Here is a 12,168-nt window from a genome sequence, read left to right as displayed (position 1 = left end):
CCCGTTGTGATATAATCCTGATGCTAGGCTAGGCTGCCATCCATGTTGAGTTGGTCGTCGTGTCGTGATGTAGGTAGATAGGTAGGTAGGTAGGGGGGTAGGTAATAGGTAGTAGTCAATCGTGCTTGTCGTAATCAAAAAGGACACTCAGAAACACGCTCGCTCGAAAGGACACTCATGCATCGTTCATCCCTCATCCTGCAATCTTCTTCCACCACGGTGTTCGTGGTGTTGCCTCCACGAATCCCGAGTTGCGTCGGCTGTGGTGACGCTCGTCGCTCCCTTCTGAGCCCTGTAGCCGCCTGTCGCGGTACCGGTCTCGGTCCCTGTCGCGATCTCTATCTCTGTCGCCGCCCCTATCGCGATCTTCTCGCCTTGCCCGCCGTCGACGTTGGTCATCTGTGTCATCTGGCGTCCCGCCTCCGTACTTGGCTCGGTGACGGGCTCGGCGCGCTTCGCGTCGTGCTTGTTCATCGTCCACCGGCTCGGGCTCGGGCTCGGGCTCGGGTTCGGGCGCCGCCTCTTCAACAGGTGTTTCGGGTGGAGGAGGCGCATCCGTGTGATCCTTGACCCAGGACGACGTTCCTGAATGTGGCCAGGCCGAACCCCGTCTTTCCTCACGACGTCGAGATCTCCGTTGTCCATACTCATCGGCTGACTGCTCGGCGTGCCTGTGGCTTCTTCGACGATATACTTCTTCTTCCTCAGCTGCCTCGGGTGCCTCGGCTACCTCAGCAGCACGAGCCGCTCTTCTAGCTTCTCGTCGTCGGCGTCGTTCAGAGTCGTCTTCCGATGCGTAAACTTGGCGTTCACGTCGCCGCTCTCGTCTTGCGGCTCGTCGCATCTCTTCTTCTTCCTGCTCTGCAGCAGCGGCTGCAGCAGCAGCTTCTTGTTCTTTGCGTAGACGTCGACGTTCCACCCTTCGAGCTTCCCGATCCTCTTCCATTCGCCGCTCTTCTTCGACTCGTCTTTCCTCCTCCTCACGCTGTTGACGAGCAGCTCGCCTCTCAGCCCGACGTGCCTCTCTTTCCTCATGTCTCCGTATTTCATCGTCGTCATCACGTCGACGGTGTCGCTCACGCCGTGCTTCATCCCGAGCACGACGTGCCTCTTCGTCCCCGCGCTCAGGGTCACCTGCAGCTTCGCGGTCAGCCCGTCTAGCCCTCCGAGCCGCCCGCCTAGCTTCGCGGTCAGCATCGATCACCACAGCATCTCCATCCATCTTGGCACTGCGCAAGGCCTCATCGTCAGTTGTTGCGTAAGTACTACGGCGACGGAGAGGGTCAGGACGCTCGGTTTTGGGTGTCATTAGGCCAGTGAACAGGCTGGAAAAGCCTGAGGGCTTCTTCGCGCTCGAAGCACTTCGCTGGAGAGGTGTGTCTGAAGGACCACCCGACTCGACCATGACCACGTCTTCTTCACGGGCGCGCTTGGATCGTCGGCGACGCTCACGCCTTTCTGCCTCGGCGTCGACCATGACGACATCATCATCCTCTCGCGATCGTGACTTGTGCGACCTGCGACGTCTGGTGGATTCGTCCGCGACCTTGCTTGCCTCGTCGGGAGGTGGCGATGCAAGGCCACGGGCCCCTGTAGAGTGACGGCGGTTGCTCATAACGCTGGGTCTCTTCTCGTACATGGTCGATGAACGAGTAATTGGCGGCGTACTAAAGAGACCTGTCGTTCGGGACCGTGCTGGAGTCTTCTCAACTTTGTCGGAGGATGATCCCTTCGAGGACGACTTCTCTTCACGTCTGGGCTTGCTCGACCTAGACTTGGACGATCTCTCCTTTTCTTCTCTTGGCATCGAGGTCCGCTTTCCCCACGATGTGCCTTCACGGTGGAGCTTGGGTCGTTCCCTTCGGGAATGCTTGATCTCGGGGGGAGGTGTAATCGGCGGATCGGGGACAGGCGGCGGCGGCGGTCCCTCGCCTCGCGTCTTCTTCCGACTCCTCCTGGGCTTCTTCGGCGTCATGTCGACCACTTCAATGACCTCGGGAGCCGCCGCCTCGGGTTCGGGTTCGGGTTCCTTTGGCTCTTCGTCGACTGCTTCATCGACTTCTCTAGCAGCCTCCCCAGAGACCTCTTCGACGGGCTCTTCTTCAGCGGCTTGCTCCGCAGCAGGGACTTCTTCCACAGCTTCTTCTTCCGCGGGTTCTTCACCAGCCTCTCCCTTGGCAGCCTCAGCGGCTTCCTCGTCGGCTTCCTTTTCTTCGGCGTCCTCATCTTCATCCGAGTCCTCATCTTCATCCTCGTCTTCATCTTCGTCGTCTTCATCCTCATCCTCCTCCCCCTCTGCTTCCGCTACCTCTTTCGTCGCCGGTTCTTCCGCCTCTGCTGGTGGTGCTTCTGCAGCTGCTTCTACAACTGCCTCTGCTTCCTCTTCCGCCTCCGCCTCTGATTCATCTTCCGATTCGTCCTCAGCGGCTTCGCCAGCTTCTGCCTTCGATTCTGCTTCCGATTCGTCTTCGGTAGCTTCTCCAGCTTCAGCCTCAGCTTCTGGTTCAGCCACTGGTTCAGCTTCTGCTCCAGCTTCTGCCTCTGCCTCCTCTTCCTCCTCTTCCTCCTCTTCCTCCTCTTCTTCCTCTTCCTCCTCTTCTTCTTCCTCTTCTTCCTCAGGCTCAGCGTCAGCGGCCTGGGCAGCAGCTTCTGCAGCAGCCGCAGCCTCCTTTGCAGCTAGTTCTTCGGCTCTTTCAGCTGCTCTCTCTTCCAAGACCCTGAACCTCTCTGTATCCTTCCTACCCAGTCTACCCCTTCTGGCCTTCTTTGCATTCAGGGCCTCGAGCTCTGCTGCTTCAGCTTCAGCAACTGCAGCGGCTTCGGCCTCAGCGGCTTCCCTCGCAGCGACTTCTTCTGCTGCAGCGGCCTCGGCGGCGGCAGCCTCTTCAGCTTCAGCAGCCTCCCTTGCTGCGGCCTCCTCAGCTTCAGCCGCAGCAGCGGCCTCGGCTTCGGCAGCAGCAGCAGCTTCCTCCGCACGCTTGGCTGCATTCGCAGTAAGGAAGTCAAATCTTTCGGTATCCTTGCGGCCAAGTCTACCCTTTTTCTCCTTTTTCCTTGTCAATTTTGCAAGCTCAGCCTCTTCTTCGGCGATTGCCGCAGCTTCTGCTTCCGCTTTAGCAGCAGCTTCCGCAGCAGCTGCTGCCTCTGCCTCTGCGTCGGCTTCGGCTTCGGCTGCCTCTTCTGCAACCTCTCCAGCTTCCCCAGCTGCCTCTTCATCCTCTTCAGTCGCCTCTTCGGCCGGTTCCTCATCCGCCTCTCCCTCCTCCTCAGCTTCCTCAGCTTCGGCTTCAGCAGCAGCAGCGGCAGCAGCAGCTTCCTCTGCACGCTTGGCTGCATTCGCAGTCAGAAGGTCAAATCGCTCAGTATCCTTGCGGCCAAGCCTACCCTTCTTCTCCTTTTTCCTTACCAATTTTGCGAGTTCGGCCTCTTCTTCAGCAATCGCCGCAGCTTCTGCCTCAGCTCTTGCAGCCGCTTCTTCAGCCTCAGCAGCTGCAGCCGCAGCCGCTTCAGCTTCATCTTCCCCGGCCTCCTCGGCTGCTTCCTCGGCCGCTTCCTCAACCTCCTCCTCAGCCTCTTCGACATCCTCGCCTTCTTCTTCAGCTTCTTCAGCCGCCTCCTCTGGTTCCTCGATAGCTTCTTCAGCAGCAGCTTCGGCCTCCTTCGCAGCTTGTTCCTCCGCGCGCTTGGCGATATTTTCAGTCAGGAGGTCAAACCGTTCAGTGTCCTTACGGCCTAGTCTGCCCTTCTTTTCCTTTTTCCTTATCAGCTTTGCGAGCTCGGCTTCTTCCTCTTCAGCGATGGCCGCAGCTTCTGCTTCTGCAGCCTCCCTGGCAGCTTGTTCCTCGGCCTCCTTCGCAGCTTGCTCCTCAGCTTCCTTTGCATCTGCTTCAGCTGCTTCGACGTCCTCGGCTTCCTCCTCTTCAACTTCCTCAGCAGCTTCCTCAGGGGCTTCCTCGGCGGCGTCTTCGGCCACCTCTTCGGCAGCTTCCTCGGCGTCCTCCTCAGCTTCAGCCTCAGCTTCAGCCTCAGCCTCAGCAGCAGCTTCCTCAGCCTCCTTTGCGGCTTGCTCTTCAGCGCGGACAGCGGCGTTTTCGGTCAGGATGGCGAATCTTTCAGTATCCTTACGACCCAGCTTGCCCTTTTTCGCCTTCTTCTTAGTTAAAGCTGCGAGCTCGGCTTCTTCTTCAGCGATGGCAATAGCTTTGGCTTCAGCCTCGGCGGCTGCTTCAGCAGCAGCGGCTTCCGCTTCCTCAGCCTCTTTCGCAGCGGCTTCTTCAGCTTCGGCGGCGGCGGCTGCAGCTTCCTCGGCCTCCTTTGCGGCTTGCTCTTCGGCGCGCGCAGTGGCGTTTTCAGTCAAGATGTTGAACCTTTCTGTATCCTTGCGACCTAGCTTGCCCTTTTTCGCCTTCTTCTTAGTTAAAGCTACGAGCTCAGCTTCTTCTTCAGCGATTGCGGCAGCCTTTGCTTCAGCCTCCGCAGCGGCAGCAGCTTCTTCTTCGGCAGCGGCAGCAGCAGCTTCGGCATCTTCTTCTTCGGACTCGGGCTCGGGCTCGGGCTCAGCAGCATCGTCGTCGGCTTCTGGTTCCGCCTCTTCCTCGACTGCCTCTTCCTCGGCCACTCCCTCAGGATCAGCATCTTCCCCAGCATCTTCCTCTTCCCCTTCTTCAGCATCCACAAACTCATCGTCATCGTCTTCTTCTTCTGCTGCTGGGGCTGCTTCTTCCGCTGCTTGAGCTTCAGCTTCAGCGGCAGCAGCAGCTTCTTCTGCCTCCTTCGCTGCTTGAGCTTCAGCTCGCTTTTCTGCATTGTCGGTTAAGAGGTTAAAGCGTTCGGTATCCTTGCGGCCCAACTTTCCCTTCTTGGCCTTTTTCTTTACTAATGCAGCAAGCTCTGCTTCCTCTTCCGCGATGAGGGCATTCGCTTCAGCTTCAGCAGCCTCTCTTGCGGCAGCCTCCTCTGCAGCTGCGGCTGCGGCCTCCTCTGCGGCCGGGTCCTCTACCTCTTCAGCTGGGGCATCTGCAGGCTCGGCTTCAGCCTCCTCGTCCGGTATCTCTTCGGGCTCAGGCTCAGCTTCGGGGGCTTCTTCGGCGTCATCAGGGGCTGGCTCCTCAGCGCCACCGGCAGCGGCAGCTTCCTCGGCTTCCCTAGCAGCCTGCTCTTCAGCACGCTTTGCTGCATTCTCGGTCAAGTGCTTGAAGCGTTCTGTGTCTTTTCTGCCAAGCTTGCCTCGCCTTTCCCATTTTGCTGACAGGTTTGCGAGTTCTTCGTCTTCCGCGGCAGCAATTGCAGCAGCTTCGGCAGCCGCAGCCGCAGCCTCTTCGGCTTCTCTGGCTGCTTGCTCTTCAGCTTCTCTAGCTGCTGCCTCTTCAGCCTCCTTTGCAGCTTGCTCTTCGGCACGCTTCGTGATATTCTCGGTAAGGACGTTATACCTCTCCGTATCTTTCCTCCCTAATTTGCCTTTCCGAGCTTTCTTTGCCTCTAGTTTCGCAAGCTCATCTTCTTCTTCAGCAGCAATTGCAGCGGCTTCGGCTTCGGCAGCTTCTCTTGCAGCAGCTTCTTCGGCGGCAGCAGCTTCTTCGGCGGCGACAGCTTCGGCAGCAGCAGCTTCGGCGGCGGCGGCGGCTTCCTCGGCAGCAGCTTCATCAGCAACCTCATCGGCAACTTCTTCTGTAGGAGCCTCCCCCTCAGCAGCCTCTTCTTCACCGGCCTCTTCTTCAACAGGCTCGTCTTCAGCAGGGGCTTCCTCTTCAGCAGCTTCAGCGGCAGCAGCTTCCTCTGCTTCTCTGGCAGCTTGCTCTTCAGCACGCTTGGCGATATTCTCAGTGAGAAGAGCATGCCTTTCAGTATCTTTCTTCCCTAGTTTTCCCTTCCGAGCTTTCTTTGCCTCCAGTTTCGCAAGTTCATCTTCTTCAGCAGCAGCAATGGCAGCACCTTCAGCCTCAGCGGCAGCTCTCGCAGCAGCTTCAGCGGCAGCGGTTTCTTCGGCCTCCTTAGCTGCTTGCTCCTCGGCTTCTCGGGCTGCTTGCTCTTCGGCGCGCTTGGCGATGTTGTCGGTGAGGAGGACAAAGCGTTCAGTATCCTTCCTCCCTAATTTCCCTTTTCGAGCCTTCTTCGCCTCGAGCGCCGCAAGCTCTGCTTCCTCTTCGGCAGCAATAGCAGCAGCCTCGGCCTCAGCGGCTTCTTTAGCAGCTTGCTCCTCAGCTTGTTTTGCCGCCTCTTCGGTTTCGTCGACATCTGGGATGGGTTCTTCAGGGGATTCTTCTGTCGGCTCTTCAGGGGTGTCCTCTATTGGCTCTTCCGTCTCCAGAGCTGGTTCTTCAGCTTCCTCAGCCTCCTCAGCTGGAGCGTCTTCTTCCTCCGGAGTAGCTTCCTCGGCCGCTGGGTCCTCGGCAGCGGCTTCAGCTTCACGAGCTGCTTGTTCCTCCGCTCGTTTTGCAGCATTCTCGGTTAGAACAGCGAAGCGTTCAGTATCCTTTCGCCCTAGCTTACCCTTCCTAGCCTTCTTAGCTGAAAGGGTAGCTAATTCTTCTTCCTCAGCGGCGATTGCAGCTTCTTCAGCTTCTCTGGCTGCTTGCGCTTCGGCTTCTCTGGCTGCTTCCTCTTCAGCTGCTGCAGCAGCTGCGGCTTCGGCCTCCGCAGCGGCAGCTTCTTCAGCTTCTTTGGCAGCCTGCTCTTCAGCGGCCTTGGCCTCCCTAGCAGCCTTGTTCTCTGTGAGCAGTGTAAAGCGTGCTGTGTCCTTTTTCCCAAGTTTGCCTTTCCTCTCCCTTTTGGCTTCCAGTGAAGCCAACTCCTCTTCTTCCTGTGCAATCACGGCAGCTTCTTCGGCCTCGGCAGCCTCTTTTGCAGCAGCTTCGGCGGCGGCAGCAGCCTCGGCCTCGGCAGCTTCAGCGGCGGCGGCTTCGGCAGCTGCAGCGGCTTCGGCAGCCTCTGCTTCTGCAGCTTCTTCGGCCGCCTGCTTCTCGGCCGCCTCTTCGGCTCGTTTGGCAGCGTTTTCAGTAAGGGTATTGAAACGCTCGGTATCCTTTTTGCCCAGCTTGCCTTTCCTGGCCTTCTTTGCCTCCAGGTCTGCTAGCTCTTGCTCTTCTGCCGCAATCGCAGCAGCGGCTTCGGCTTCCGCAGCTTCGAGAGCTGCAGCCTCCTCAGCAGCGGCAGCATCTTCTGCCTCAGCATCTTCTGGGGCAGGGGCTTCGTCTGGTTCCGGCTCTGCAGCCTCCTCTTCCTCTGGCTCTTCCTCTGGCTCTGGCTCTAGTTCTGGAGGCTCTTCTGGGGATGGCTCCGCAGCTTCTTCCGCCTCATCGGCCTCGGCGGCAGCTACAGCTTCTTCGGCTTCCCTGGCAGCTTGATCTTCAGCTGCCTTTTCAGCCCTTTGATTCGCGCTCTCGGTAAGAAGATTAAATCGTTCGGTATCCTTTTTCCCTAGCTTCCCCTTCTTAGCTTTCTTTGCGGCTAGAGCAGCCAGCTCGGCTTCTTCTTGCGCAATTTCCGCTGCTTCAGCTTCTGCAGCCTCTGCGGCGGCGGCCTCTTCTGCAGCGGCAGCTTCTGCAGCAGCAGCCTCGGCCGCGGCAGCCTCTTCAGCTTCGGCGAGCGCTGCAGCCTCTTCTGCAGCCTTCTCTGCCCGTTGAGCAGCATTTTCAGTAAGGATATTGAATCTTTCAGTATCCTTCTTTGTAAGCTTGCCCTTCCTTTCCTTCTTAGCTGTCAGGGAAGCAAGTTCTGCTTCTTCTACAGCAATTGCAGCAGCTTCAGCTTCAGCGGCTTCTTGAGCAGCGGCTTCTTCTGCAGCGGCAGCTTCAGCGGCAGCTTCAGCGGCAGCAGCTTCTTCGGCCTCCTTAGCTGCTTGCTCCTCAGCTTCTCGGGCCGCTTGCTCTTCAGCCTCTGCAGCGGCTTGTGCAGCGGCTTCTTCCTCTGCCGCCTTTTCCGCCCGTTTGGCCGCGCTTTCAGTGAGAGCGTTGAACCGGTCTGTATCCTTCTTGCCAAGTTTGCCCCTCCTATCTTTCTTAGCTATCAAGGCAGCCAACTCAGCTTCCTCTTCTGCAGCCTCTGCAGCCTCACGAGCTGCAGCCTCCGCTGCTTCGGCTGCTTCCTGAGCAGCGGCTTCATCAGCTTCAGCAGCAGCAGTGTCGTCGGGCTCCTCGACTGGGGGTTCCTCGGCAGGCGGCTCTTCGGCGGGAGGTTCTTCGGGTGCCTCTTCGGGGGGTGGTTCTTCGGCTTCGGGCTCAGCTGCTGCAGCATCTTCGGCTTCCTGAGCAGCTTGTGCTTCGGCAGCTTCCTGGGCTCGTTTTTCCGCATTCTCGGTCAAGACAGTAAATCGTTCGGTATCTTTCTTGCCCAGTTTGCCTTTCTTAGCCTTCTTGGCAGCCAATGCAGCCAATTCAGCTTCTTCTTCAGCAATAACAGCCGCCTCAGCTTCACGGGCAGCCACTGCTTCAGCCTCTGCTGCCTCCGCTGCAGCTGCCTCTTCTGCCTCCTGTGCTGCTTGCTCCTCGGCAGCGGCGGCAGCGGCGGCGGCGGCAGCCTCCTCGGCTTCTCTGGCAGCTTGTCGTTGTGCAGCGTTCTCTGTGAGAATGTTGAACCTCTCCGTATCCTTCTTGGTGAGTTTACCCTTCTTTGCCTTCTTAGCAGCAAGCGCTGCGAGCTCTGCCTCCTCCTCTGCAATAGCAGCCGCCTCGGCCTCTTTCGCAGCGGCAGCTTCGGCTTCTGCTGCAGCGGCTGCTGCTTCTTCTGCCTCCTTTGCTGCTTGCTCCTCAGCGGCAGTAGCGGCGGCAGCCTCCTCAGCTTCCTTAGCAGCTTGTCGTTGTGCAGCATTCTCTGTGAGAATGTTGAACCTCTCCGTATCCTTCTTGGTGAGTTTGCCCTTCTTTGCCTTCTTTGCAGTAAGGGCTGCAAGCTCTGCCTCTTCTTCTACGATTGCTGCCGCCTCTGCCTCCCTTGCTGCTGTGGCTTCAGCATCTGCAGCTTCCTGTGCAGCCGTATCTTCGGCCTCGGGTGCTTCTTCGGATGCTTCCTCGGGGGCTTCCTCGAAAGCTTCCTCGGGAGCTTCCTCAGGGGCTTCTTCGACTGATTCCTCGGGGGGTTCCTCAGCAGCCGCCTCCGCCGCAGCAGCTTCCTCTACGGCAGCCTCTTCTGCCTCCTTTGCTGCTTGTTCAGCGCGTTCGAGAGCCCGCTGTGTAAGGTAATTGAAACGCTCGGTGTCTTTCTTTGTCAGCTTGCCATTGCGCTTGACTTTCTTCGCGGTCAAATCGGCAAGTTCCTGCTCCTCTGCTGCGATGGCGGCAGCCTCGGCTTCCTTAGCAGCAGCCTCTTCAGCTTCCCGGGCGGCTTGCTCCTCAGCCTCACGAGCTGCGGCCTCTTCAGCTTCCTTGGCTGCCTGGGCTTCTGCTTCTTGCGCGGCAGCCTCCTCAGCTTCTTTGGCAGCTTTGGCTTGAGCACGTTTGACGGAATTGCCAACCAAGGTGGTGAACCGGACAGTGTCGCCCTTGCTCAGCTTTCCCTTCTTCGCCTTCTTGGCTTTGAGAGCGTCCAGTTCCTCCTCTTCCTTGGCAGCTTCTTCCGCCTCGGCCTCTGCTGCTGCTTTTGCGGCAGCTTCTGCCTGTGCTGCTTCTTGCGCTGCGGCTTCAGCCTCTGCCGCTGCTTGAGCGGCTGCTTCTGCCTCTGCCTCTGCCTCTGCTGCCGCTGCTGCCTCTGCCGCGGCGGCCTCTTCGGCGGCGGCAGCTTCGGCGACAGCAGCTTCTTCGGCCTCTGCCGCGGCCTGCTCCTCAGCTTTAGCGGCAGCTTGCTCGTTTGCTCGCTTCGCGGCGTTTTCAAAAAGGGTATTAAGCCGTTCTTGTTCCCTTTTAAGGAGCTTTCCTCCTCGCTTGTCCTTCTTAACCATGAGCATTTCCATTTCCTCCTCTTCCTTGGCGATCTCGGCGGCGGCAGCAGCCGCTGCCTCTGCTTCTGCAGCTGCTTGAGCAGCTGCTTCGGCCTCCGCTGCTTCTTGGGCGGCTGCTTCCTCTGCTGCTGCTGCGGCCGCGGCCTCAGCCTCCTGAGCTGCTTGTTCCTCAGACTCACGGGCTGCTTGAGCTTCAGCTCTCCTGGCGGCATTCCCTTCGAGTAGCGTAAGTCGTTCCTGTTCCTTCTTGAGCAGCTTGCCTCGCTTCTTCTTTTTCGAAAGTAGGGATGCAATTTCTTGTTCGTCGCGAGCTGCTTCTGCTGCTTCTGCTTCTCGTAGAGCGACAGCCTCGGCCTCGGCTGCTGCTGCTGCCGCTGCTGCTTCCTCCGCGGCTGCTGCCTCGGCTGCAGCGGCTGCTTCTGCAGCAGCGGCTTCTTCTGCTTCCCTCGCAGCTTGTTCTTCCGCTTCGCGTGTTGCTTTAGCTACGGCTCTGTTGGCAGCGTTCGCTTCCAGGACGACCAAGCGTTCTCGGTCAGCCTTGAGAAGTCGCCCTCCCCTCTTCGCCTTCTTCTCCAGGAGAGCAGCAATCTCCTCCTCCTCGAGAGCCGCCTCAACCTCTTCGGGGTTTTGCTGTGGTACTTCGGGTTCTCCTGCTTGGTCCTCGTGTTCAGTAAAATTCATAGAGGGGGGCGTTGGCGCTGGAGGAGGTAGGTCAGTCAAGGCGCCCATCCGATGTTCAGACTTCTTCGTTTTGGATGATCTCCAATCCCAGTCGTCGTGTTCCTGGTTGATAACCTTGCTTCCCTTGCCTCTCTCCACATCGTCATATTGGACAATCTCACCGTTAGGTTCATCTAGATAATCATGTGGGTTAGGCTTCTTTATGAGTGACCCCCAGAAACCATCATCAGGGTCCTCGGCGGCGGGTGTCCTAAAAGCAAAGGGATCGACAGTTGGGGCCTTCTTTTTCCTACCGAAACCCCAGGATTCGAGGAAGCCGCCTTCACTCTCCACGGCCTCGACCGGGTCCGGAACCGGGGGTGGAATATCGTCACCGAGCTGGATTAGATCACCGGCCTTCTTCTTTATCTTCTTACCTGCCCCCCATAAGTCCCAGCCATCGTCCGCTGTCTTGACCGGCTCAGCTGCACGCCATTAGTCACCGTAAAATGCGCACATCCAATTGAACTCATTTGCTTACCCTTCTTTGTCAAACCCCAGCTTGACCAACCATCCACAGCCGATTTCTCCTCCACGGGTTTCGACTTCCCTGAGCCGAACGTTGCCCAAAAGTCATCTCCTTCGTTCTTGTCCTCGAACGAAGGGGGGTCTGGCGCTGGCGCCGGCACTCCACCAGGCTTCTTACTTGACCAACCACCACCCCATAAATCATCTTGGAGATCTGGTGGTGGTTCCGCGTGTGACGATCCAGCGTCTTCGAGTATGCCTTTCTTTTTTGTCCGGTCCTTTTTGGATATTCCCCATGTATCCCAGATGTCCTTCTTCTCGGTGGCAGCAGCTTCAGAGGCCATATGAACCTCTTCCAAGCCCTTGTCCTTTTTCTTGGAGCCGGCCCAGCCCCAGCCATCACCAGACTTGACCTCTTCTTCAGGTTCCGCACCCCAAAGGGGACTCTTTTTCTTCTCCTTTTTGACGCCAAATCCCCAAGGGTCCTCCTTTTCTTGCTTGCCACCCTCGGGGGGTCCTTCCAGGCCTTTCGATTTACCCCAGGGGTTTTCGTCGTCCTTGCCATCGCCCGCGATATCATTTCCTCCTCCTCCTCCTCCAGACCAGTCCCAACCCGTCCCCCCCGAGTTCCATTTCGTTCCCCATTGATCAAACCCCTTCCCTTCTGGAGGCTTCAAGCCTAGGTCCAGTTTGTCGTCCCCCAATTTGATATCCTGGAATGAATCGGTACCGAAATCGTTCGTCGAGATGGCAGGCAGCCCGTTGTTCCCATCGCCATTGCCACCGCCGGCACCACCTGCAGCATCGCCGCCGTTGGCTCCGCCATCACCTCCACCATTGTCATCTTGCTGACCGTTGTCGGCCGGTGGCGCGGAAGGCGGGGGCGGCGGTGGAGGGGGTTGTGCTGCCTTGCCCTTCTTCTTCTTGGCCGTTTGGTAGAAGCCTTCTTGAGAATTGAAGTCGAGGAGGAGATCGGATGCGGGGTCGTTCAGAATGTTGTCTTGGGGTCGACGGGGTTCTCGTGGAGCGTCGGAGGGAGGGAGAGGGAAGGCATCGAGCCATTTTGGGATACGTCTGCGAGCGAATTTATCGGCGCGATTGGCATCCAT

General features: G+C 58.4%; 1 protein-coding gene across 1 annotated transcript; it reads right to left on the bottom strand.

Moving 5' to 3' along the window:
• Positions 1-193: 193 nt before the first annotated feature.
• On the bottom strand, positions 194-12,168 carry LRP88_07869 (uncharacterized protein; the record flags this gene model as incomplete). The annotated part of the gene is made up of 2 exons (XM_083244384.1): positions 194-11,016; positions 11,073-12,168. The coding sequence occupies 2 exons, from the start codon at positions 12,166-12,168 to the stop codon at positions 194-196; spliced, it is 11,919 nt and encodes a 3,972-aa protein (XP_083098878.1).

Source organism: Fusarium phalaenopsidis (genome assembly GCF_050370095.1).
Source record: "Fusarium phalaenopsidis strain FUZ10S chromosome Unknown contig_32302, whole genome shotgun sequence".
NCBI classification, from domain to species: Eukaryota; Fungi; Ascomycota; class Sordariomycetes; order Hypocreales; family Nectriaceae; genus Fusarium; species Fusarium phalaenopsidis.
Note: the sequence above shows the minus strand (reverse complement) of the source record. Positions and strands in the feature narration are given on the sequence as shown.